At 47.2% G+C, this 26,691-nt stretch overlaps 1 protein-coding gene across 1 annotated transcript in view; it reads left to right on the top strand.

The window, feature by feature from the left end:
* The window catches only part of LOC309330533 (transmembrane protein 132D-like), a 457,965-nt gene that overhangs the window by 160,110 nt on the left and 271,164 nt on the right, over positions 1 to 26,691 (top strand). The window contains exon 3 of the mRNA XM_081842227.1: positions 26,054 to 26,200. Coding sequence (XP_081698353.1) covers positions 26,054 to 26,200 — 147 coding nt within the window. The remainder of the gene's footprint in view (positions 1 to 26,053; positions 26,201 to 26,691) is intronic.

Raw genomic sequence — 26,691 nt, forward strand, 5'->3', positions numbered from 1 at the left:
CTGAACGATGGAAGGTCACCGGCGGCAGGAGGCCTCATTAGGGAAAGCACACCTCGGTTTAAGAATGGTTTCGGTTTAAGAATGGCCTTCTGGAACGGATTAAGTTTGTAAAGTGAGGTACCATTGTATGAGTTCTTTTCTGAAGCTAGAATGCAGGGCTGTCCAATGAAGCCAGATATTGGAAAATTCAGGATGGACCAAAAAAAGAGAAAGTATTTTTTTCACACAGTGTAGAGTTAAACTATGGAATTCACACTGACAAGAGGTAGTGATGTCTACCAACTTGTGTGGCTTTAAAAGAGGATTAGACAAATTCAAAAGCCATAGTGCTATAAATAGCTACTAGTTGTAGTGTCTGTGTTCCACCTCCATGGCCTTTAATTTATTTACATATCAAGAGATTTCTATACCACCCTTCACTCAAAGAAGTTAGAGGGTGGTTTGCAAAAAATAAAGTAAGAAAAGCAAGATATTATAAACACATAGTATGCCTCTGAAAAGGGACGCGGGTGGCGCTGTGATTAAACCACAGAACCTAGGACTTGTCGATCAGAAGGTTGGTGGTTTGAATCCCCGTGACGGGGTGAGCTCCCTTTGTTCGGTCCCTGCTCCTGCCAACCTAGCAGTACGAAAGCACGTCAAAGTGCAAGTAGATAAATAGGTACCACTCCAGCGGGAAGGTAAACAGCGTTTCCGTGCACTGCTCTGGTTCGCCAGAAGCGGTTTAGTCATGCTGGCCACATGATCTGGAAGCTATACACCGGCTCCCTCAGCCAATAAAGCGAGATGAGCGCCGCAACCCCAGAGTCGGTCGCGACTGGACCTAATGGCTAGGGGTCCTTTATATGCCTCTGAATACCTGTTGATTGGGATCACAAATGGGGAGACTCCTGCTGCCCTTGGGTCCTCGTTGTGGCCTCCCATAAACATCTAGCTGCCCATGGTGAGAACAGGATGGTGGGCCTTTGACCAGATCCAGCAGATTCTTCTTATGTCCCTGGATTGAGTAGAATACCTCTGATTGAATCAAGTGTCCTACGAAGATTCCTCATTCAGTTTTCCTCTCTAGAAATGCCGGTGACCAAATTTGACAAGGTGGGATGACACGTTTCTGATCTTTGTGTTGGGTGAACAAACTGCAGAGAATTTGAAAGGCATCTGTGCTGGTGACTGCTTCAAGTGGGTGGGCTAGCTTTTACTTCTTATCAGGGTATATTTACAGCCTAGGACCCTCGTACCTACAGGACCGCCTCTCCCTTTATGCCCCACGGAGAGCCTCAAGGTCCATAAATAGCAACACCCTAGTGGTCCCGGGCTCCAAGGAAGTTAGATTAGCCTCAACCAGAGGCAGGGCCTTCTCAACACTGGCTCCGGCCTGGTGTTACGGTCTGCCTCATGAGACCAGGGCTCTGCGGGATCTGATTTCTTTCCGCAGGGCCTGTAAGACAGAGTTGTTCCACCTGGCCTTTGGCTTGGAGTCAATTTGATTCCCTCCCCCTCTTTCTTTTTTCTTTTTCCTTTCTCCTCCTGTGATGAGGCTGCATTTTAATATTTTAATGTTTCAATATTTTAATGTTGTATTTTAATCTTGTTTTTAAGTTGTATTCATTCAACTTGTTTTTATTATTGCTTGTTAGCCGCCCTGAGCCCGGCCTTGGCTGGGGAGGGTGGGGTATAAATAAAAATTATTATTATTATTATTATTATTATTATTATTATTATTATTATTATATTGTTACGCTCAGTGATTATGCTGACCATGAGGATGAAGAGGCTTGCAAAGGAGAATTTCAGTGGAAACAAGTTGAGGGACGGGGGTGGCAGCAAAATGTACTAAGAAATTCCCTCCAAATATGCTTTCTGGTCTCTAGAAGCAGACTGATATGCTAATAGTTTATGGAGCAGATTGAAAACCTCAGCCAGATTTCAAACAGTAATAAGGCTGTTCATGTCACTATTTGCAGCTGTGATCTTCTCCACAGATTTTAATTCCGACAATTCTATGGGAGATTTTACTAAGTGGATAAGGTCAATAGATAGCAAGGTTCCTTTTAAAACGAACCATTTATCAGCTATGAAGAGTTGTCATTAGATAAGGGAATGGGGGCAACAGATTACCATTATTAGACTTAAAAAAGAAAGAGAGACATTACATTGCGAAATAAATCTTGGAGCAATGGTGTGGTTTTTTTTTAAAAAAAAAGTTCAAGCAGACAAAGTAATTGAGAAAAAGTGAGATGGAAGGTGAGGATATCTAAAGTCCATCGGATTCTATTGGAAATTTCAGGAAGCTATCCACATAAAACAAAGGTGGAGAAGAGAGATAAAATAAGCCATGGATGAGAGATGCTTGCAAAGGGACAAGATCCCTTCAGCTCAAGCCTAGCAGGACTTTGAATGTCGTAGTTGAACCATCACCACTTTATTAAACCTCTATCCTACCCTACCTCACAAAGGAGCGCAGGGGAGCAAACATCAAAATGTTAAAACAATATAATTTAAAATAAAATAAGGTCACATATTATTTTTAAAAATCTTTAAAAAAACAATAACATACTGTCAGGGCTGCCCAAGGTCCCAGCTCACAAAGGACCAACGCCAGGTCGTTGTTATATGCAAAAGTCTTTATTGAAGTTCAGTTTCTATTTCAAAGCCGTGGCGCGCAGCTCTACGTCTTAAACTCTAGACCGCCGAAGCTCCGTCTGAATCTCCTCCCCCCAGACACCAGTTTAAGACTCTAGCCTTGCTCCACCTCTTCCTTCGCTCCTTTCTCCTCTGGGTCCGCCTGTCCGCTGGGGTCTCGCCCTTTCTGGACTCTTCTGATGCTGAGTCCCCTGAGTCATCCCCCACCCTCTGGCGGGCTTTAGGACCTGGTTCCCCCTCCGGGCTACCTGCTGTGCCACGCGTCTGTACATTTGAACTTGGCGCGCGCGCCCAGCCGGCAACCTTCCTCCTGACCGTTCCCTCGCTCTCCGATGGAGGCGTGGTTAGCCCTAACTCATCTTCTCTCCCTCCTGGAGGAGACGCTGGCCCTGACACCTGGGATTCTTCCCCCCCACTACGCTCTGGTGGGGAAGCTGGTCCTGATCTCCAGCCGCTGCTCTGGGAGTCCCCGCTGGCCCCTTGCTTCTGGTGCGTCCCCCCTGGAACTCCCCTTGCCCTGGCCATCGGCGCCCCCCTCTGGGAATCTTCTGATTCGCTGGAAAGGCTCATGGAATCTCTCGGGCCACTGTCATCTTCTCCCATGCTGCCCTCAGATTCTTCCCCTTCACTCTCCATTCCCTCTCCTCCCTGTGCCTCTGCTCCTGAGCCCCTGACACATATCCTCACAGCTAATAACTTTATGGGTGCCAGGTACAGTCTCCTTCAGCCATCAAATTTATAGGTAAGCAGGATTATCCTTTTTAAGTTCCTCCTGAATGTTAACATTGAGAGGGTCAGGGATGGGATGGAAGGCGTCACACAGACAGGAAACACTCTAGGATTGCAACTATGTAAGCACAATCTGACACATGGCTACTGTTAAGTTGTGGGCGAACATATCAGACGACACAGCGATTCTTCAAACAGCTCTTGTTTATTCAGAGGCCAGAACTGAACTGAACTGAGGAGCTCAGCCAGCCTGCTTATATAGAGCTCCAGAACAACGTAACTGTAGCAACTTTCTAAAACTATCCAATCACTGAACGTCACTTTCAATCCTTCATTTGCATAACTATCTACAGTATCCCCCTGCTGGTCCAGGGTGAGAACTTCAGTACATAACATCTACTCAAAAGTAAGACACAGTGAGTTCAGTGCCACTTACCTATAGATAAATGTGCATAGCATTCTGCATCACAGCGTTACACATGTAGCATTAGATCTTTAAAGTCAAGGTGTGTGAAGAGCTTTGCACAACCAGTGTAGGCCATGGTGGTTGGTGCCTGACAGGACTGGCATGGCAAAAGGCAAGGAGGCCAAAAGTAGGTGGCACCAGAGTCAATGGCAGGTAGAGCTGACTAGTTCTAGTTTTGTCCTCATCAAACACAGCAGGCAAGAAGATTAGGGTAACACTGAAGCTAAGGAGGAAGAAGCCATTGACCACACCATCTGGGACTGATGGAGGTTGTAATCCAACAACAGCTGGAAGCCACCATGTTGGCTTTCTACTCTAATGGTCAGTGGCTTTCCAAGGTTTCAGAAAATGATTTTTCTTAGCCCCACCTGAACATACCACCTTGAGTCTCTGTCTGGGGAAAAGGTAGGATATAATCTAAATCTAACAACAACTATAATAATACCAGGGATGACGGAAGTTGCAGTCCCAAACATCTAGAGCAGTGTTTCCCAACCTTGGGCCTCCAGATGTTTTTGGCCTACAACTCCCATCATACCTAGCTAGCAAGACCAGTGGTCAGGGATGATGGGAATTGTAGTTCAAAAACAGCTGGAGGCCCAAGGTTGGGAAACACTGATCTAGAGGACACAAAGTTGGCCCCTCTAGCCCTATGTCTCTATGATGAATGTGATACGCTCTGCACATTAGGCAACACAAATGGCGACCAATTCAGCCTTTCATCAGGAATGGGTGTGAGAATCAGCCAGTGGATTGAATCCTGCTGGTGTAAATAAAGGCTTGACAACCATTGCAATCCATCTCCTGAGCAACTTCGAAAAGAGATTCACTCTCTCGTCTTTATCCCTCATGTCAAAAACAGCAGTCTAAACTGGGACCCATTTATAACATTTTTTTTGTTTCGATATGAAAAGAATTCTACGGATTACTGCATTTATTGGCGCTGTCTGCTTCCTGTAATTGTCTGGAGTGTGTATGTGTGTGTGTTTTAAAAGCTAGATAACTACATGTCGTTCTGCACCAGCACATACGTAGCATTTGTTTTTAAATCCTTCTCTTGTTCATAACTGAGGAAAACTCCCCACCCCCCAACTTTTTGCTGCTCAGCCAGATTCTTACAGAATGGGGAGGGAAAACAGCTTCTAATATCTTCTCCCGTGCTTTGGAAATGTGGCTGCTACTGAAACTTGCCCCTGTTTCTGAACCCTTACTGTACTGCAGGAGGATGAGATATTTTTCCAACCTGAGGGCTGTTTTACCTTCTGGGGGATTGCATGCCAATAGTGGCCAGGGCCTGAAGCAAATGTGGGTGAAACCCAGCCAGATGGGTGGGATGATATTATTATTATTATTATTATTATTATTATTATTATTATTATTAAACAAATGCAGAGATTAACTTTATGCAGTAAACTAGTTTCTACGCACACTAACACACACTTCCTCCATCCAGTCAAGCAAAGGGCATTTTCAGAGCCCAAGGACACATTCCAGCCAGGCAAAAACAAAGGGAAGGGTTGTGAAGGAGGATCAGTGTGGAGTGTAGCTCAATGGCTTGGGAAAGAGTCCTGAGGTCCAGATAGACAGACCTGGAGGGCCACACCTGGCCCCTGGGCCCTGAGGTACCCCTCACTTGTTCTCCAGCAAGACTGACACATGATTGATGTCAAGTGATGTCAGGGCACCTGCTGAGGGCCCACACTTCAGAGTTTCGTCCATGGGCCTAATTAGGACCAGCAGGCCTCCTCATTTCACCTGCCAAATGTGGGGCAGGTAAAGACACAATTGGACTGGGGAGAGGTGTGCGCAGGGACTGCCAACCAGGTGATTTGCTGCCCTTGCATAGCGCTGTGGACGTCACCAATGATCAGCTGACTCTGGGCGCTTCTGTGCACAGCACTGCATCGTTTTGATGTTATGTGATTGGCAGGTCAGCGGCCCCTCCCACCTGTTGCTACGCCCCCACCCCAGCACAGTGGGTGTGGGAGAGCAAGACAGAGGTGAAGCTAGCGGCTCAGGCACCTGGAGCAGCGTACATGCTGTACACCTGGGAGCAGGGCTAGCTGCCCGTGGGGGCAGGGCAAGCATCCCAGGGGTTGGTGCCCACAGCAAGCATCCCAGGGGGGCGGGGGGCGATGTCAACCCCGTCAGGGATGATACCCGGGGTGGACTGCCTCTACCGCACCACACCACACCACATACCCCTTCCCCCGCCAGTGGATCAAGATCTGGCCAGTCAGCTGCAGTCAGTTCCCCACACCTGGGCTATTGCCTTTATGCCCTTCTTCTGAGTTCTTGGAGGGATGCGGGTGGTGCTGTGGGTTAAACCACAGAGCCTAGGACTTGCCGATCAGAAGGTCGGCGGTTCGAATCCCTGCAACGGGGTGAGCTCCCGTTGCTCGGTCCCACCTCCTGCCAACCTAGCAGTTTGAAAGCATGTCAAAGTGCAAGTAGATAAATAGGTACCGCTCCAGCGGGAAGGTAAACGACGTTTCCGTGTGCTGCTCTGCTTCGCCAGAAGCGGCTTAGTCATGTAGGCCACATGACCCAGAAGCTGTACGCCGGCTCCCTCGGCCAATAAAGAGTCAGTCATGACTGGACCTAATGGTCAGGGGTCCCTTTACCTTTACCTGGGTTCTTGGAAGCATCTGACTGGCCATTTAGTAAAGGATCCCGGATCACATTGACCTTTGGCCTTCCTTTCTAGTCTGCCTGAAACCTGCTTGCCCTTGCCCCCAACTACAGCACGCTCCTTCCTTCCTCTCTTCTCAAAGTATTTCCCCACCTTTGGACATACGGAAATGGACATAACTCCTCTGCTCAGCAAATCTTCAAGGACGGGCTTGACAAGCATTTGACGCTAGATAATTCATTGTAAACTTTCTTCTTCTTTACATAACCCGAGTAATTCCACACCTGCTACAGTGCTCCAAGAGTTGTCTTTGAACTTGGCGTTCCCTGATATGGCCATTTCCGGAACATTCTTGCCTCCAGCTTTTTCTTTGGAGCCAGGTGCATGCAGAAGTTTTAACAAGCTCCTTGGCTTTTCTGAGGATGCATGAATATGTATATGCCTTGGCCTGTCAGAAAGAGTGAGCCTCCTCAAGGAAAGGTTCTTCAAATTAACCTTCACAGTGGCCTGGGGGAGAAAATGCTACTCTCTCTGTGTATGTGTGTGTGTGCGCACGCATGCGCAAATAGCCATGCATATATCTCACCATTCTGGTTTCCAGAAGGTCTCCAACGGAGTATAGATTTGAATAGCAGGATGAAATTGTATGTCAGATGTAGGGAATATCAGGCCGGGGGACCAAATGTGGTCCTTGAAACACTTCTATCCAGCCCTCAGGATTCAATCCAAGCCACACCCCTCATTGGCTTGCCTTTGCACCTTCTTCTAGAGATGTTACCTGGATGGAATGTGTCTTTGGCCTGTGATAATCTCTCTTCATTGCCTGGATGGAGTATGGAGAGATCACACCTGTTCCTGAAATAGATTGTGGCCTTCAAACTTCATACATGACTAAACGATTAAACAGCAACAACAAAGGACTCCTGGACAGTTAAGTACAGTGAAAGGCGACTATAGGGTTGCGATGCTCATCTCACTTTTCAGGCTGAGGGAGCCAGCATTTGTCCACAGACAGCTTTCTGGGCCATGTGGCCAGCATGACTAAACCACTTCTGGTGCAGCGGAACACTGTGATGGAAACCAGAGCAGTGCATGGCGACGCCATTTAGCTTCCCACCACAGCGGTACCTATTTATCTACTTGCACTAGTGTGCTTTCAGACTGCTAGGTTGGCAAGAGCTGGGACAGAGCAACAGGAGATCACCCCCGTCACAGGGATTCACACTGCCGGCCTTCCAATCTGCAAGCCCAAGAGGCTCAGTCGTTTAGACCACAGTGCCATCTGAGTCCACAGCGCTGAAGTATACTTTTGTAACCATGCACTTAAGAAACTTCTATTAGGCAAATTGGAGAATTCTAAAACTCTGAGTGATCACTCAACAGTGACTTCTACGATATTTACCCCCTGGCATCTATATTTTTTAAAAGGTTGCTTTGTTTGAGGAGAAAAAGGGAAATCGATGTGTCCAAAACATCAATGATTCCCCCCCCCCAGCCCCGCCACTCACACCCTGGTCCATCAAACTCTCTTATCAGCAACTCATGTTCTGTACAATAGGAAAGTCAGTTTGAATAAAAATAAAAACCTGTTTCCAAGGTGGTTAATCCCCAATAGAAGCTGAGACAAAGAATAGAAATCTGCCTCCTTCTTGGTAATACAGACATCACTTGCAGTAGTAGTTGTGTTCTGACTTGCTTTTAAATAGCAATATGTTTGGAATGCGGTGCACACATTAAGGGAGGCAGGGAACTGCTGTGCTGAAGCAAAGTGATAGATTAGTGGCCCAAACAGGTTGATGTTTTCTGCCCACAAAAAATTAAATAGTCTAGCCACGAAATGAACGAGCTATACATGGCTGTAAATTTATATTTGGCTATAGTTAATAATAATAATAATAATAATAATAATAAATGTTGATGCTGGTGACTGCTAACTTGGATGGAACTAAAAGAGATTCATGTGGGTTAAGGCTATCAGTGGCTATTTGGCACAGTGGCCATACTCTACCTCAGGGGTCAGCAAGCTTTTTCAGCTGTGGGCTGGTCCACCATCCCTCAGACCTTGTGGTGGGGTGGACTATATTTTTTGGGGGGAAATTAATAGATTCCTATGCCCCACAAATAACTCAGAGATACATTTTAAAGAAAAGGACACATTATACACATGTAAAAACATGCTGATTCCCGGACCGTCCACAGGCCAGATTGAGAAGGCAATTGGGCCACATCTGGTCCCCGGGCCTTAGGTTGCCTATCTCTGCTGTACCTCCACTCTCAGAAGAACTTTACCTCTGAATACCAGGAATCACCAGTGTCGAGAGAGGGAAATGGAAATGGAAAACATTGCAAGGGATAGATAGGAAAAGAGAGATGGGTGTGCTAACAGGTTGGCGCCCTTCTATAGTCCAGTACAGGTGGACTCCCAAAGTCAGCAGTATCTGCAAAACTAGGGTTAACTAAAGTGGTGCCCTCCAGATATTGGTGGGCTCTTAACTTCCATCATCTATGAGCACTTACCATGCCGACTGAAGCTGATGGGAGTTGGAGTGCAACAACATTTGGGGGCACATCTGGGCCAATGTTGCCTCTACTGCATTGTCAGTGTTGATAGCAGCTCAGTGCCTCACAGTGACATCTTCAGACGGTGATTGGGATCCTGTGGCCATTCAGAGCATGGCCTGGCAAACTAAGGCCCATGGGCCAGATCAGACCCAATTGCCCTCTGGATCCAGCCTGCGGGCACTCCTGGAATCACTGCTTGGATTGGCGTGATCGTTCGGGCTGCGCCATATTCTTTTTGCAATTTTGGGGGGGCAACATTCCCACCCCCTCACAAACAGCGCGGCGGCCCCTCCTCCCTCCCTCCTCCTGGCTTCTCCCCTCCCTGCAGAGGAAGGGAGCTGGGCTTTAATTGGTGCCAGCCAATCCAAAGCCTCGCTGCCCATGCACTGAGGCACAGCCCAGACTTGCCACCCGTCCGCCGGCCTCTCCGTCCATGGCCACGCTGTGGGCATTGTGATGGGCGCATTGCGGGGCTTCGGCTGGAGCTTGGAACACCTGCTAGCCCTGTGTCTGCCACCCGGGAAAGCTGGACCAGAAAAGAGAGGCACTGCCGCTGCCCCCGGCTCCTAACTGCAGGCACAGCAGCAGAGGAGATAGGAAAGCAGGGGCAGGGGAGGGGCTGGGGGAGAGGGGGGAGAGAGAAGCCCCCCTCCACCACACGCACGTGCACAGTCCAGCCCACCACAAGGTCTGAGGAGCGGTGAACTTGCTCCCTCCTAAAAAAGTTTGCTGACCCCTGCTTCAGAGGGTCCCAGTCTCCCACTCCCATCAGTCCCAACCAGTGTGACCAGTGGTTAGGGAGGGTGGGAGTCTCAGTCCAACACCTGGAGGTTCACAGACTCCCCATCTCTGATCTCAACACAGCCCCTTGCCTTCTGAACCTCATGTCCAGTCTGCTATGTGTCGATGAGGAAAAGTGGCTGGTCCTCTTTGTGTGCCTATGCACAATCCCAGCCCACACTCTAGGCCTGTGAGCAAGAGAATTGTGCTATTTTTCTTTGCCCATCTCTCTCTCTCTCTCTCTCTCTCTCTCTCTCTCTCTCTCTCTCTCCAGTGGCGTAGCGTGGGGGGTGCAGGGGGGGGCGGCCACACCGGGTGCAATATCTGGGGGTTAGGGTTAGGGGGCGCAAATCCACGGGTTTGGGGGCACAAATCCATGGGTTAGGGGGCGCAAATTACTTGCCTTGCCCCGGGTGCTGACAACCCATGCTATGCCACTGTCTCTCTGTCTCTCTGTCTCTCTCTCTCTCTCTGTGTGTGTATAGAGAACAAGTCTGATAGTCAGTTGGCCTATTCTAACTTTGGGTTTATGCGCTATGGAGTGTAGAGGAACCATTGGGGAGCCTATCAGGCTGTGAAGCTGTTCTAATTAGGAACTAAAAGGGGCCCCATCTCCAGTCCTCTTCCCATCTGCTCACCCTCCTTCTTTCATCAGTCGCTCAGGGTTAATTGATTGATGAGTAGATATACTGCAAACTGTGCCCATAGAGCCAGAGCTCAGTATCTATTGCACCTCAGCAATTGTTTAATCCCTAGGTGAGCTATTAATTTCCTTCCTACTACAAACATATGGATTTCCCATGTCAAGCCGTGGAGTTATGCTGCACTGTAAAAATCCTTACCGTCTAATAGGAGCATGGGGAATCCTGGAAGTGAGGCTCACAATTTTTTCTAAGCTAAGAAAGAAGAGTCCAATGCTGGCTCCCGGTTAGGCTGCTGTGCAAACCATCCCGGTGGTTTTGTTTCTCTTTACCCAGAGGGGGCTTCCCTTCTCCTTTACCAGTTTTGGTTTCTGACCTCGCATCTCTAATTTGGACTTTCAAGGCCTTTCCAGCAGCTATTGCAGGAATGGGAAACCCCCGGCCCTCTGGATTCCTTCCAGACCACAACCCCGTTCCAGCCCTACTCCTGAACCTGCTTTGCATCCCCCCTGAGTGCTTTTGGCTGGCTGGAATGCTGACATCACAATGCCCCTATACAAGTCTATACAGTCGTACCTGGGAAGTTGAACAGCCTAGTTCTTGAATGTTTTGGCTCCTGAACGATCAAAACCAGGAAGTGACTGTTCTGGTTTTCAAACATTCTTTTGGAAGCCAAATGTTCAATGAGGCTTCTGTGGCTTCTGATTGGCTGCAGGAGCTTCCTGCAGCCAATCAGAAGCCACACTTTGGTTTTGAAATGTTTTGGAAGTCAAACAGACTTCGGAAATGGATTTCATTCGACTTCCAAGGTACAATTGTATTTGTATAATATAGATTGCATTTGGAGTACTATGCACAGTTCTGGTCTCCTCACCTGCAAAAAGATATTGTAGAGTTGGAAAAGGTTCAGTAAAGAGTAGCCGAAATGATCAAGGGGGTGGAGGAACTCCGCTATGTAGAAAGGTTGAGTAAGAGGTCACATGCCAGAAGTTTTTAAAATTATGCATGGCATGGATAACACTCATAACACTAGAACTCAGGCACATCCAATGAAGCTGAAAGTTGGAAGGTTCAGAACTGGTAAAATAAAGGGTCTGGAAACCAAGCCTTATGAGGAATGGTTGAGGGAGTTGGGTATGTTTAGCCTGGAAAAGAGGAGACTGGGACAAGATATGATAAAGGTAAAAGTAAAGGTACCCCTGCCCATCAGGGCCAGTTGTGACCGACTCTAGGGTTGCACGCTCATCTTGCTCAAGAGGCCTGGAGCCGGCACTGTCCGAAGACACTTCCGGGTCACGTGGCCAGCGTGACTAAGCTGCATCTGGCGAGCCAGCACCAGCGCCGCACACGGAAACGCCATTTACCTTCCCGCTAGAAAGCGGTCCCTATTTATCTACTTGCACTTAGGGGTGCTTTCGCACTGCTAGGTAGGCAGGAGCTGGGACCAAACGACGGGAGCTCACCCCGCCGCGGGGATTCAAACCGCCGACCTTTCGATCGGCAGGTCCTAGGCTCTGTGGTTTAACCCACAGCACCACCCGCCTGGAAAAGAGCCTGGAAAAGAGGAGACTGAGACAAGATATGATAGCCATGTTTAAGTATCTAAAAGGCTGTCACATGGAAGATGGAACAAACTTGTTTTCTCCTGCTAAGGAGACTTAGCCAATGGCTTCAAGTTCCAAGAGGTTCTGACTAAACACCAGAAATAACATTCTCACAGCAAGAGCTTTTTCGACAGTGGAACGGACTGCCTAAGAAGATTGTAGACTCTCCTTCACTGGAGGTTTTTAAGAAGCAGAGGTTTAGTTGAGTTTCCTACACTGGAGGAGATGGACTAGATGACTCTTAGGATCTCTTACAATTCTATGATTCTAAGATTCTATGTGCTTTGTATGCAGCCTTCATGCAAAGTATATCTTTTGGTGCAATCTTTTTGCACACTGAAACTGCATTGCAGAATTGTGCACAGTTTGACTCGACACTCTTATTTTCTGATCTGGAAGCAAGTTCAGAAGTGATCGGGTTGTCCTGCTGTGAAAAATGGACCAAACTAATTCCTCTTCCACCCCCTAGATAAACATATTTCCCAGTGCTATCTCCAAGGTTTTGGGGGCCCTCTCTCAGGACCTTCCTGCACCCAAATCCAAAATCAGGCAAGGCCTCATCAAATGTGTGAGTTTTTTGAGTTGATAAGGCTTCCTGCCATGCCTACAACTGCATGGTGTATGTTTCTCTGTGTGTGAATTCCCAGGAATATCCTTAATTAGCATGGAATTGAAAAGCAGACATAGATTTTGGGTCTGAGCCCTGGCTTAGACAACGCTCTGTGCTGTGCTTGCTAGCAGGTTCTGGCTGTGCCGTTGCTTGTATTTGACTATTGCCTGCTGGGAGGAGAGCCATACAACATCCAGGGCAATTTCCCTTTCAATGACTCCAATGTGCAAGCAGACTGTGGCATGCTCCCTGGAATTTTGAGAAGATGAGGTGCAGAGAGATGCTGCTGCTGTTAAATCAACTGTGCTGTGGGAAGCTCTATCAGGAGAGAATTACCTGCTGACCCACATCCATGCTCGCAAAATGGCTTTAACTCAGGATGGTTCAACCACAAAGATTTTGTGTAATTTTGAAATTGCTGGCTCCCCTTGGGGAGGAGTGCACTAGAGCAGTCTCCACTAGCATCTTTGATATGAAACCTCTTTTCTCTGGCCACCTGGTCTGGTGCATGTTAACTGTCCTGATGAGTGCATAAAGGAATGCTCCCTCAAGTATAGGATTGTGGGTCTAGTGCTGTGTATGCAGAACTCACCAACCATGCTAGGGAGTGCAGGTCACTGGAGTGTTAGGATATGCCTAAGACCTTGCATGGGGCAGAGTTTCCATTGGTCCTCATTGCTGTTTGGGGATGGTCCAGGAGCTGAAGGCTAAGGTGATCTAGAAGCTGGAAACTGAGCATCCTGGGGCAAGCTAATAACTGGGACTGAAGGGCAAGTCAGAACCAAAGGAGGAACCATGAGACAGGAGCAAGCCAGAAATCCAGGACCAAAGGACAACCAAGAATGTAGGGACACTCCTGAGCTCAGGAAGACTTAGATGCCCAAGCAAGGCTCAACTGAAATAGGACCTGTCCAGGACCATTCACTGACCATTCTGAGTGGGCAGTCGGTCAAGGGGCTGAAGGTACTTCACTGAGAAGCCAGTTCCTATAGTTCTGCAGCTCACCACAAGGGGCAGCTGTTCACAGATCCCAGAAGTTCCTGACACCCACCATATGCAAGATCAACACTCCCCAACTTCTCTTGACCAAAACAGCCTCCTGCACTCTCTGGTATAGCTAGCCAATATGGCTGTGGAAGCCCTAATATGGGGGAGACATATCCACAGCCTATCCACCCCAGCCCCACTTTCCCCCTCCCCTCTTAACATAAGAATACAAAAAGAACCCACGGGATCAGCCCAGTGGCCCATCTAGTCCAGCTTCCTGTTCTCATGGTATTATAATAATAATAATAATAATGATAATGATAATAGGACTTCCGGGTTAGCGCCATTGACTAATGGCAGATTCCCTCCGAGCTTAAAAATCACAGGCGCGGATGCCTGTGAGCGTGGTGACTCGGCAGGCACCATTTGCGCCCCCCAAGCTGCGAAGGAGCCTTTTTAAAGGCTCCGGAACGGGGACGGGGTGCGGCGCGGTGCTGTGAGTAGACTGCTCCTTCTGTGGAGTGAAGCCGCAAGCCATTGTCGGAGAGTGCTGACTTTTTCCTTGGAACAATTGGATTTTAAAGTAACAACCCGTGAGTAGTACGGAAATTGGAATTTTAAAGAAAAATCTTGTTGAATCAGTAACGAGCGGGGAAGGGTTAAAAAGGAAGTCGCCCCCCCTCTTTGTAAATAAGCTAAAGGAACCTGAAGTATCTGAAGAAGTGTGCATGCACACGAAAGCTCATACCAAGAACTGACTTAGTTGGTCTTTAAGGTGCTACTGGAAGGAATTTGTTTTGTTTTGTCTGTGAGGTGAGTGAGGCTGAGAAACTTCAGAGAAGTGTGGCTAGCCCAAGGTCACCCAGCAGCTGCATGTGGAGGAGCGGAGATGCGAACCCGGTTCACCAGATTACGAGTCTACCGCTTTTAACCACTACACCACACTGGCTCTCAGAAGCGGCTTAGTCATGCTGGCCACATGACCCGGAAGCTGTACACCGGCTCCCTCGGCCAGTAAAGCGAGATGAGCGCCGCAACCCCAGAGTCGGTCACGACTGGACCTAATGGTCAGGGGTCCCTTTATCTTTTTAAACAGGGCCTACCAGATGCATATGAGAAGTTCACAAACAGGACCAGCACCTGGTATTCAGAAGCATAGTCCCTCCCACAGTGGAAGCAGTGCACAGCCATCAGGGTTCGTGACCCCTGAAAGCCTGATTTCCTGCACTTTTCCCATCTGCTCATGAGACAACCTCGCTCCCACAGAGAAACTGATTGGGGGCAGAAACTGACAGCAACATTAATTTTTGACCTGGCCAGACAAAAGGTTGCTTGGCCCTGCATGTGCCTGAGGGACAGCCATGCATTCACTCTGGAGTTTTACTTCCAGGGAACCTGGAGAGGAAGTTGAACCTTGAAGAATGAGATGTCTAGCAAATCACAATGTTCTCCCAGTATAGGAGGTATTGGAAAGCAGAGACTGCCTCTGATAAATGGGGACATTTGGGAGTGTGTGTTGTGTGTGTGTGCACCAATGTATTCCCTCCTCCCCCCTCCCACCGTAGATTTAAGAGGGGCAGGAGAGAGAGAGAGAGCTGGACAGAGAATAATTTTAGCCTCACTCATTATTATATTAATTGTGCTCCCTTCTGCCTCAGTGATTAGATCGAGTGATTGGGGATGCCTGGAGCTGGAACTGCTTCCTGCTGGGACTGAGGGTATGTTTATTTGCTGAAAGCCAGCATGGTTGGGAAGCCGAGCACAACTGAGCATTTCATGCTATCTACACATGTAGGGTGATTTGGAAGAGGGGATAAATCCTTATTGGAAATAATTTGCTAGCAGAACTAGAGCAAACCGAGTTTCGGAACAATATAGGCTTTAAACACACACACACAGTCGACCAAGCATCGATGATCCGCTTACAATATAGAAATAAATTATCCACTATGCCTCACCCTGGGAATTAATGTCAAAGTATTATCAATAAATAAATAAATAAATAAATAAGGAAGGAAAGCTTGGAACTCAGGGATGTTACATGAAAGGTTTGAGGTGCAGGTTCGTGACATGTTTGGATAACTTTGCATGTGGTAATTTATTTACAGTGGTACCTCAGGTTACATACGCTTCAGGTTACAGATGCTTCAGATTACAGACTCCGCTAACCCAGAAAAAGTGCTTCAGGTTAAGAACTTTGCTTCAAGATAAGAACAGAAATTGTGCTCCGGTGGCGCGGAGGCAGCAGGAGGCCCCATTAGCTAAAGTGGTGCTTCAGGTTAAGAACAGTTTCAGGTTAAGAACGGACCTCCGGAACGAATTAAGTACTTAACCCGAGGTACCACTATGTTTATTTTATGCAAATTCAAGCCAGCATTTAAATAATTATTATTATTTGGAGGGAGAACCAAAACTTGACTCTTGTTGTAAGGACTTACCCTGAGCTTTGAGCTGTCAAACAAATTTTCTGGGCCCAGTGCACATAGAATCAAATAATTGTAGAGTTGGAAGGAACGCCAGTGGCCATCCTCCTCTTTTGTTGTTGTTAAGAAAATTGAGAACCTCTTATAGGAATAACTAGCAGCCTCATTCCCAGTGCTGCCCAGGAATTCTAACACACCAACAATGTGCAGTGGTACCTTGGTTGAAGAACAGCTTTGTTTATGAACAACTTGGATGAAGAACGCTGCAAACCCGGAAGTAGGCGTTTTGGTTTATGAACTTTGCCTTGGAAGCAGAACATGTTGAGTGTGTTCCATTTGTAAATTGAGTCCCCCACTGCTATGGGAAAACACGCCTTGGCTTAAGAATGCTTTGGTTTAAGAACGGACTTCCGGAACGGATTAAGTTTGTAAACCAAGGTACCACTGTATAGCTTTGAAATCAATGGCCAAAGTTAGTGCAGTTTTGAAAGGTTACAGGCTGCCATTTTGATTCAAAGTGGCACCCAACTGTAACCAAACATAGGTGAAAAGCGCTTGCTGAACTCGAAGGAGCTGCCATGCAAAATTTGGTTCCAATATCTTAAGAGGTGTCCAAACAAATAGCATTCCAAAATACCCAGTAGATGAGTATGATACTTTCTAAAGAAACAATAGCTTGGTTGCAAGAGCATGTGACTCTTAATCTCAGGGTCATGGGTTGAAGCCTCATGTTGGGCAAAAGATTCCTGCAATGCAGGGGGTTGGACTAGATGACGCTTGTGGTCCCTTCCAACTCTACAATTCTATGGTTCTATGACTGTGGCGGACAGTGAAAACCTTTGTGTGTATGTCAGCATTAAAGCTCTTTCTGGCCTCGGTCCTGTATACCTGAAGGAGCGTCTCCACCCCCATCGTTCAGCCCGGACACTGAGGTCCCGCGCCGAGGGCCTTCTGGCGGTTCCCTCATTGCGAGAAGTGAGGTTACAGGGAACCAGACAGAGGGCCTTCTCGGTAGTGGCGCCCGCCCTGTGGAACGCCCTCCCATCAGATGTCAAAGAGATAAAGAATTACCTGACGTTCAGAAGACATCTTAAGGCAGCCCTGTTCAGGGATGTTTTTAATATGTAATGCTGTATTGTTTTTAATACTGATTGGGAGCCGCCCAGAGTGGCTGGGGAAACTCAGCCAGATGGGCGGGGTATAAATAATAAATTATTATTATTATTATTATTTCCTTACCTCTATGTTTTTCTCCATCCAGCAAAACAGCAACAGGATGGTGAATGTCCTCCTTGCTCCTCTGAGTGTCGCTTCTTTATATAGCTGTTGTTATTGCACATGAAATAGTTGTCACAGACAGCCATGCGTCAGCTAGTCTAGCACACCAGAAGCTGCCAGCCGGGTAATGGCCTTGTGATTTGACATGCTGCTCCAGGGCTCAGAGAACAAATGAACTCCAAATCCCCACTCTCCAAGGGAAAGGGAGAAGTCTGGTAACATTATGGGGGCACAAGGCTCCTTGTCTGAGCCCCTGACGCCCTGCTGCAGAAACACGCACAATAACGTCTACCCAGTTCACAGACCAAACATCTCCAAGAAATCTGCTTTATTTAACTCAGGCGTGCGAAGTTCATCTTCTGAAGTTTGCATTGGGCTTGTGCCCTTTCACTAATTAAATTTAATTAGAAAGCCTTATGGGACTTCTTTCTTTCTTCTTCTTCTTTTTCAAAAAAATCCATCTCTGAGTGAGGATGCTTCACTGTCTGGGTGATTGTGTATGTATGTGTGTGAGCATTCCTCATTTCCTCCTGAAATGTTAATTAGAAGGAGAACATGTTAGGTTTGGGGAGTGAAAGCTGTCTTGCAAACCCATAGATAAACAGATTGATTTAATTTTAATCTGCTTTCATGGTGATGCATAATGATAACTGGTTTCTGTCTCGCAGGGCTGGAGAAAGCGCAGACCTTAATAAGAATTTGTGGGTATATTATTCAGCTTTAAATGACTTACGTTTTGCTAGATCGCTCCCCGTAAATTATGCCAAGTCCACAAGGAACTTGGAGACTTTAAACTGTTTTTTCCCCCTATTTACGCTTTTCCATCAAGAAAGTGTAACCCAGAAAAACTTGGAGTGTCAGAGTATCCAAAGTTATCTAATGTCTATACGAAGTACCCATGTACACAAGGAAAGCATTTCTGCCCCCAGCTCCCATGGTGGCATCCTTCTGAACTGTAGCTGAGTCCATGGCAAAGGGTCTTCTGATCTCCAGGGGGTTGGGTGGGGGGCAGGCACTGGAAGCTGCCTTATACCAGGTTAGGCTATTTCATAGAATTATAGAAATGTAGGGTTGGAATGGACCCCAGGAATTATAGCTAAAGAATCCCTGATATGTGGCCATCCAAGCTCTGCTTAAAAACATTCAACAGAGGAGAACCCATCAGGCCATTCCACTGTTGAACAGCATCAGAACGTTATTCCTAATGTTTAGTTGGAATCTCCTTTCTTGTAATTTGAATCCATTGGTTCAGGTCTTACCCTCCAGAACAGCAGAGAACAAACTTATCTTCCATGTGTCAGCCCCTCAGATATTTGAAGACAGCTATCACCGCTCAGTCTTCTCTTATCCGGGCTGAACACACCCAACTTCCGCAACAGGTTTGGTTTCCACACCATAGATCATCTTGGCCTCCCTCTTCTGCCCATGTTCCAGCTTGTCAATATCCTTCTTAAAATGGTGGTGCCCAGAACTGGACACAGTGCACAGTTCTCTTTCCAGATCAGATAATTTGTTCATCTAACTGGCAGTGGCTATCTGGACTCACATAAAAACATAAGAAGAGCCCCAGTGGATCTGATGAAAGGCCCATCTAAAGGCCACCCAGATGCCTCTGGGGTGCATGCAAGCAAGACCTGAGCACAAGATCATTCTCCCCACTTGCAATTCCCAACTACTGTTAGTCAGCAGTCTACTGCCTCTGTCAGTGGTGGGAGAAACATAATTATCATGACTAGTTAACATTGATAGCTTTATCCTTCATAAGGATGTCAGAGGTGGGTATTTCACATCATGTATTGCCTCCTACTTTAAACTGGAGAGGCCAGGGATTGAACCCTGAGACCTTTTGCATGTGACCCCTTCCCCAAGTGGGGTTGCAGAGACTTGGTTCTGTTGCGTCCCAGTTGAGGTGTCTTTTACAGATGTTTGCCAACTTCTTTATGTGCTTTTGATAGTAACTCGAATTTGGGGAGGGGATGATGGCAGTGAGTGGTCTCTGGCCACTGTATGCCTCCTGATGCATATTATAGCATCAGCATTGCCTTGCAGGATCACAGCAAGCTCCACCTGGCTCAGTATCCTTTCTCCAACAGCAGACAGCCACAATTGTACATGTATATTGTACATGCAGATGGGCCCAGACATGTGCCTAACCATACTGGGTGCTGATGCCAAATGTGCTGGTCCCGTGGGTTACCCGAGAGATGAGGTCCAAGTCTGGTCTGTGGTCAAAGGTGCATGTGGAGGCAGTCCATAGGGAGGGAGCCAGGGCGGGTCAGGAGCTCTGGCAGAAAAGCAGGTCAGGGTTCAGGCAGGAACTAGCAACCAACAATGTTGCTCCCCAGGGGCGCCGACTTATAAAAAATATTGGGGGGGCGGGGGCCCATACCGACTTATAAAAAATATTGGGGGGGCGGGGGCCCATACCGACTTATAAAAAATATTGGGGGGGCCCAAGACCTCCAAACCGCTGCTGCTGGGGGAACGAAAGGGGCGAGCCCCGGGCTGCCCCGACCTTAAGTGAACCTGTGAGGGCCCGCCCTTTGCGGCAGCCGATTGGCTGCCGCCGTGGGCGGTGAATATTAATGAGCTAGGGGGAATCCCCGCTTCTCGTGGGGCTGACACCAGCCCCGCGAGATTGTTGATGGGTCGAGATCGGGAGTGGCTTTGTTTTAACTCATTACTGAATGTATTTTAAAAGGTAACTATCGTCAAACAAGGAAAATAAAAAATACCAACATAATTTTGTGATTTTACAAAGCATAATATAACCAATAATTTTCTTAAATTATTGGGGGGGGCAGAGCCCCCCCAAACGAATTTTTGAGGGGGCTCGGGCCCCCTCAGGCCCCATGGAGTCGGCGCCTATGTTGCTCCCGCAACTTGGGACTGGGGCTGGCCAGCTTTTATCTGCCCTGAGGCATAGGGCAGCCCCGATCTTCTGGTGACTCACCTCTCCTGGCCTGGAGGCGAGCACTCTTCCTGTGGGAACTTAGTTCCCTCCGTCTCTCTGCCCTGAGCCTCTGTAGCTCAGGAGAGGCTGGAGGGTTACCGGACTCAGAGGCAACTTCAGCTTCCTCTGACGGGGCTGAGAGTGGAGCGCTTGCAGGCAATGGGTCCTCAGGAGCCAGAGCAGACTCAGCTGGTGCCTGCACCTGAGGATCCAGGTGAGGACCCTTCAGGCTCATGCCCCAGCCCCGGCTCAGCTGATTCTGGAGGCAGGGGATCCTGTGCAGGCTAGGAACCCTCAGGTTCAGCATCCAAGTCTGAATCCTAGGCTATCACACCAAGCCAGGCTGTTTGCCTGTAGAGAGAGGAGTGGAATGGGACAAATACCAACAAATGCAATTATATGTTCCCAAACCTTTGCGCACAGAAAGGAAGAAAAAAACTTATCAACTTTCTGTTCAAACTCTGCTTTGATCTTCTTCCTGTGCCTCCCGTGGAGCTTTTGTAAAAATGCTACCCCAAAATTCATCTCTTTGGTGGTTAGAGCCAGACACGACGGCTCCGTTGACATTGCACTGTGGCCCTTGGCGCTGTGCGGCGTTGCAACACAGTTATGTCTTTGCCAGCCAGCTGTTCCACTTTATACAACACTTAAGTAACAATTTCACGGCCGTTACCAGCCTGCAGTAATGACAGGGGCTGGGAGCTAAAGTGCTAACTGGTTGTAAACTACAAAGAAGTGAAGAGGAAGAATAAACGAGGCTGGGAGATGTTAAAAGAGGCATGCACAAGTAAATGAAAATGGAACGGCACCTGCATTTTAATTGCATGATTTGAAGCCTCTCCTTATCACCCGAGTAAACATGGTGTTTAGCGGGTTAAGAAGAGTGTGTTGGGAAATTACTGTCTTTGGGAAATGCAAAGGTATTGATTCCTGGTGGTTCACTCCATCTGCTCCAACTGTCTCTATTCACCAGGGATAGTGCTTATTTTCTGCTACAAGTCTGTAATATAACGCTGCCCATGTTTGGTTTCTTTCCCTCCATTAGAGGAGCAGCTAGCTCACTGCCTCTTACTCCCAAGTAAGAGTGCACAAGACTGCACTCTCTGAAACGAGGATGAAAGGATGCAAGGAGACAGGAACTCCTGACTTACCAAAGGCTGCAGAGCTATGAATGCTTTCGTTCTGAGGAATGATGCAAAAAGAACAGGCTACCATTGTAGAATTCATTAAATAGGCTTCAGTGGTTTTTAAAGATGTTTTTCATTTTGAAGGAGTGGTTATGATCAGTCTATTAACATAGCCTGGGTTTGGAAACCATTGCTGGAAAAATGAGCAGAGTGCACGGCAGACAAGAACCAGTGGCAATGAGGGCCAGTGGCATTCACATCATTAGTTTAAAGCACTATGATGCCACTTTAAACAGTCACGGCTTCCTCCAAAGGCTTTTGAGAGCTGTGGTTTGTTAAGGATGCTGAGAGTTTTTAGGAGACACCAATCCCCACCCCACCCTCAGAGCTACAATTCCCAAAGTGTTTTAACCATCAGTCCTATCCTCTGGAGCAGCAGAAGTAAGCTTGCTCCATTTGGCATGTTGACAGTCCTTCAGATATTCACAGAGGTCTATCATCTCTCAATCTTCTCTTCTCCAGGCTCAACATACCCAACTCCCTCAAATGTTTTATTTGTTGTTGTTGTTGTTGTTGTTAACTGCTTTGAGGTTTTTGGTTTTTAAAAAAATCAAGTGGTGTAGAATTTTTATGAAAGAAATAAGATAGTAAAGAAAGCTTCATTTCAAGACCCTTTATCATCTTGGTCGCTGGCCTCTGCACATGTTCCAGCTTGTTAGTAGGGGACCACAGGTTCCTCGTTATGGGTCTATGATGAGTGCACCCCAGGGAAATGGGCATAGAATTAGGGGTTACTATCCAGAAGTAGAAATGGAGATTGGGGGTAATCCTTGTCTCATAGCCCTTCATCCTGCCTTCCTCTCCTCTCCGCCTTCCCCAGCAGAGCACAAGACTAGCCGGCTCCTTTTATTTAAGCATTTGCAAGTCTGATTTACTGCTGGAGCATGCAGGTGCTTCTCTTCCTGACATATGTGCAAGGTTATCTGGTTTGCCCTGAACGCCCCTAGCAAATTCCTCCACTCTCTAGTTTACGAAGAGACTTGTGAGATTGTGCAGAAAAGCTCTAGGGAAAATGTAAACTAGGTAGACCTGGAAATCTGTACCTGACAGGAATCACTTGCTGCAGACACTTGGGATACTTCCAATCACCCCACCACACACAGCCCACCATGCTTATTTTATTTATTTAAAATTATTTATAGGCTGCTTTTCATTGTGGAGAGGGAAATGACAAGGTGGTGTACTAAATAAAACCAGTACGCTCAAGTAGCAATAACATGTCAACCAGTTCAGTAAAAGGGGTACTAAGGATCAGTGCCTGGGAATGCCCATGGAAATGGTTTTTAACATCTGGCAGAAGGCCTGCCCCATAGATGCCCATTGTATCTCTAAAAGGAGGTCATTCCACAATGTGGGGGCCACTCTGGCAAGGCCCTTTTTTTTGAGTTGCCATGAGATGTAGCTCCACTAGATGTAGCCTGATCCTCTGGTGCTCTTCAATTCAAGGGCACATGCAAGATTAAGATCGTTCTGTCTAGGTAGGGATGGGGGATGAATATGATTCAGTTCACCTGCAAAGCTGCACTTGAATAATTGGAACATTGGAAGAAGTGAGACACAAATTCTTAGTGGTGCCCAAGTGCCCAGGGGGGCAGGAATCAAAATAATGACAAAGTTGGTGCTGGGCAGGCATCTCTGGGGAGAGAGCACCCCCCAGATTTCATGCATTTGTATACCATACTTCAAACAATTGGTTCCCAGAGCAGTTCACAACAAGGAAAGACAGGGATAAGAACAGCACAAAAACGGAATGTCAATATGTAATCTGCCTGCTTGATGAGATCACCATCAAGGGTCTGTAGTCCCACAGTTTGGATGGAGAAGTCTTATGAAACAAGGACCCTGGACCTGTTCTGGGTTGACCCCAAGACTTCAGAATGACCTTCCTCAGGGACTATGATTTGATCCTTTCCTACTGGCCCTGGGGCAATGGTGTGAATTGTTTTGAATGTTATGGATGGACCTTTATTCGGTCTGCCTTCAGATGTCAGGTGTATTTAGAGTTGGGCTTATTTAGAGATCTGGCTTCTACTCTGGTTTTAAAGTTTGCTTTGAGGTTTAGGAAAGCTGGAATATTTTTTCAGTGGAACATGAGATTCTTACTAAACATCAGAAAGAACTTTCAGGCAGCAAGAGCTGTTCAATAGTGGAACCAACTCCCTTGGAAGGTGTTGAACTCTCCTTCCTTGGAGGTTTTTAAGCAGAGGTTGGATGGCCATCTGGCAAGGATGCTTTAGCTGAGATTCCTGCATTGTAGGGGGTTGGACTAGATGACCCTTGGATCCCTTCCAACTCTACCATTCTATGAGTATGATAGGATAATTGTATCGAAAACCCATGGAGCTGCTTGACAAACTCCTAGAGATCCAGTGGCAAAGTGTCTGTCCTCCTACATAGAATAATTGTTCAAGACAAATTGTGAAAACAGCCAAAGGCTAGAATCTGAAGGCCAGCTAGGCAGATGAACCCAATATATGCCAGTCTTGTAATCCAAATGGATTGGGAAAGGAATCCCGTGTTGTTTGTTACACTGCCTTGGCACTCTTCCCACTGTTTAAGTCAGAAGCCGTCTCAGGAGAGGCTGCCAAACATGCCTTCCCTTGTAATAATGACATCTCTTCTTCATTTGACACTTGCAAAGCCCCTCATGCATATTCAAGGCCGTGTGTATCCTGCTTTTCAAAGAAAATATCAGAATCACATGTCACAGCAATCCAGATTCTAAAATCAAGGAAAGTTGGATTCTGCAACCTGCACAAATTGGGCAAATGCGCACAATTCCTCTTGCTTTGCATACATTATCCTTTCCTTTGTGCCACTTTGTGTAATTTATTCTGATGCTACTAGTCACAGGGTGAGGATCTAGGCCAAGCTTGGGGAGATTGCGGTGCTCTGGGTGGTGTTGGGTTACCACCATCCATAGCCATCTGCCCGGCTGGCTGGGGCTGGTGGAAGTTGATCTGCATTTTGGAGGCTACATGCTTCTGACGCCTGATCTAAAAACTACAACCCCCTGCCCTTCCCAGATGCTGGGGATGGAGCTCAATGGTTGAGCGCCCACTTTGCATGCAGAAGCTCCAGCATCATCAGGTACAGCTGAAACCCTGGAGAGTCACTGCTAATCAGTGTAGACCATGAGTAGTCAGCCCTTTCATACCTAGTGGTTAAGAGTGGTAGACTTGTAATCTGGTGAACCGGGTTCACTTCCCCACTCCTCCACATGCAGCTGCTGGGTGACCTTGGGCTAGTCACACTTCTCTGAAGTCTCTCAGCTCCACTCACCTCACAGAGTGTTTGTTGTGGGGGAGGAAGGGAAAGGAAATTGTTAGCCGCTTTGAGACTCCTTAGGGTAGTGATAAAGTGGGATGTCAAATCCAAACTCTTCTCTTCTCTTCTTCATTTTTATTGATGGTAAAATTTCCTTACTGCCCACCAGTGCTCAATGGAAGGAGGATTCAGCTTGTGCCGTAGAATTCCCTACAGCCCACCTAGAATCCTGAAATGCCCACTAGTGGGCGGTAGGGACCAGGTTGACAACCCCTGGTGTAGGCAGTATTGCAGTAGATGAACTGACTCAGTGGAAGACAGCTTCCTATGGACCAGCTACCTTGTCATTGATAAGTCACATTGGACCAATCTTCCTGTGTTTCATGTTGAAGCCTGAACATCACCTTTAGAGTACATAGGGAACTGGCATCCACACTGAGAGACATCCAGCAGAATGGGATCCTGGGATCCTGATTCCCAGCTTCATGCTTCATCTCTCTGGGATCCTGATTTCCAACCAGTTCTTTCTTTGTTCCAGTAGAACATTTATTGACACCAAAAGTGCACAGGTTTGGATATGGTTTTGGGGGCTCCTAAGAGCCTCAGGTTCATTTGTCCCGGATCACCAGCATAAGGTTGAGTCATGAACCTGTTCTAGCTCCTTAAGTGGGGACTCTGAAGCCTCTGCCTCGGGCCCCACCTGCATTAAAAGCATTTAAAGCGTCATCATACCACTTCAAAGCAGTTGAGGTTTTCCCCAAAGAATCGTGGGAAGTGTAGTTTAAGGGTACTGAGCAGTGTAAGAAGACCCCTATTTCCTTTACAGAGCCACAGTTCCCAGAGCAGTTTAACAATTGATCCTTTGCAGAGAATTCTGGGAAGTGTAGTTCTCTGCACTCTTAACAAACTACACTTCCCAGAATTTTATGGGGGGGGGAGCCTTAACTGTTTAAAGTGGTATGATACTGCTTTAAATGAATAGCACAGATGGGACCTCGGTATCTTAGTCACAACTGAAGTTTGGGGTCATTAAACTAGGTGGTGCAGCAAACATGTTGTATTACCTTGGCTTGAGAGTTTGATGCCGATTTTAGTGCTGTGTGCACACACCTCACAGCTAAATAAGCTCTACCTGTCTGAATGCCGAAGGATAGCTTTCTTAAATCATCGCCACTTTGAAGGACCAGTAGTGAGTCCTTCACTTTGAAGGACCATGCAGTGAAGACCGGTAAGAGCAGCTAGACCTCGCAGTCCCTGTCTGCTTGTTAACATAGCTTCTTCTTTCTCCCAGGGCAAAGGTGAAGAAAGGCGTCAATGTTTTCAGCATAAGAGCTAGCAATCCATACACATGGGACGTCCAGAAGAGTGTGGATTATATTGGGAAATATGCACCGGCTGTTATATTTTGTCGAAGAAAATCTACCCCCTTGGGAAAGAGGTACGTAGGTTATTACCAGTAGTTTTCAAGCTGTGTCTCAGGGTACTTCTGAGTACCTCCTGGGAAAGTGAATTATAGTGACCCACTTCCTTAAAAAGAAGTTCGGACATCACTGTTGATTTTCCCTTGCCATGCCAAGATCTGTCGGGGTGTTTGCTGTATTCTGGAGTGTCCATTCAGGTCATGCGGGACATGGCAAAGTGTAAGCAATCTAGTCTGCACCATTTCTAACCTCAGGATATTTGTGAATTGAGAATTGGGAAATGGAACACCTTCAGTCTGAAAATGTTATCCCCAGTCTCCATCTCTGAAGTCTGGACCCAATTACCTGACTTGTATTGAATTCAGCATCAGCCAGCAGTGTGGCTCAGCAGCTTATCGGGGCAGCCTCGAAAAGCATATAACAGATAAACCTTCCTGAGAAAGCACTTGCTCACCACTATAGATCTTTTCCTATGATACACGGTCACAGGAGTGTTATGGAAACCAGG

The sequence above is a fragment of the Podarcis erhardii genome (genome assembly GCF_964252035.2).
Source record: "Podarcis erhardii genome assembly, chromosome: 15".
Classification (NCBI taxonomy): Eukaryota; Metazoa; Chordata; class Lepidosauria; order Squamata; family Lacertidae; genus Podarcis; species Podarcis erhardii.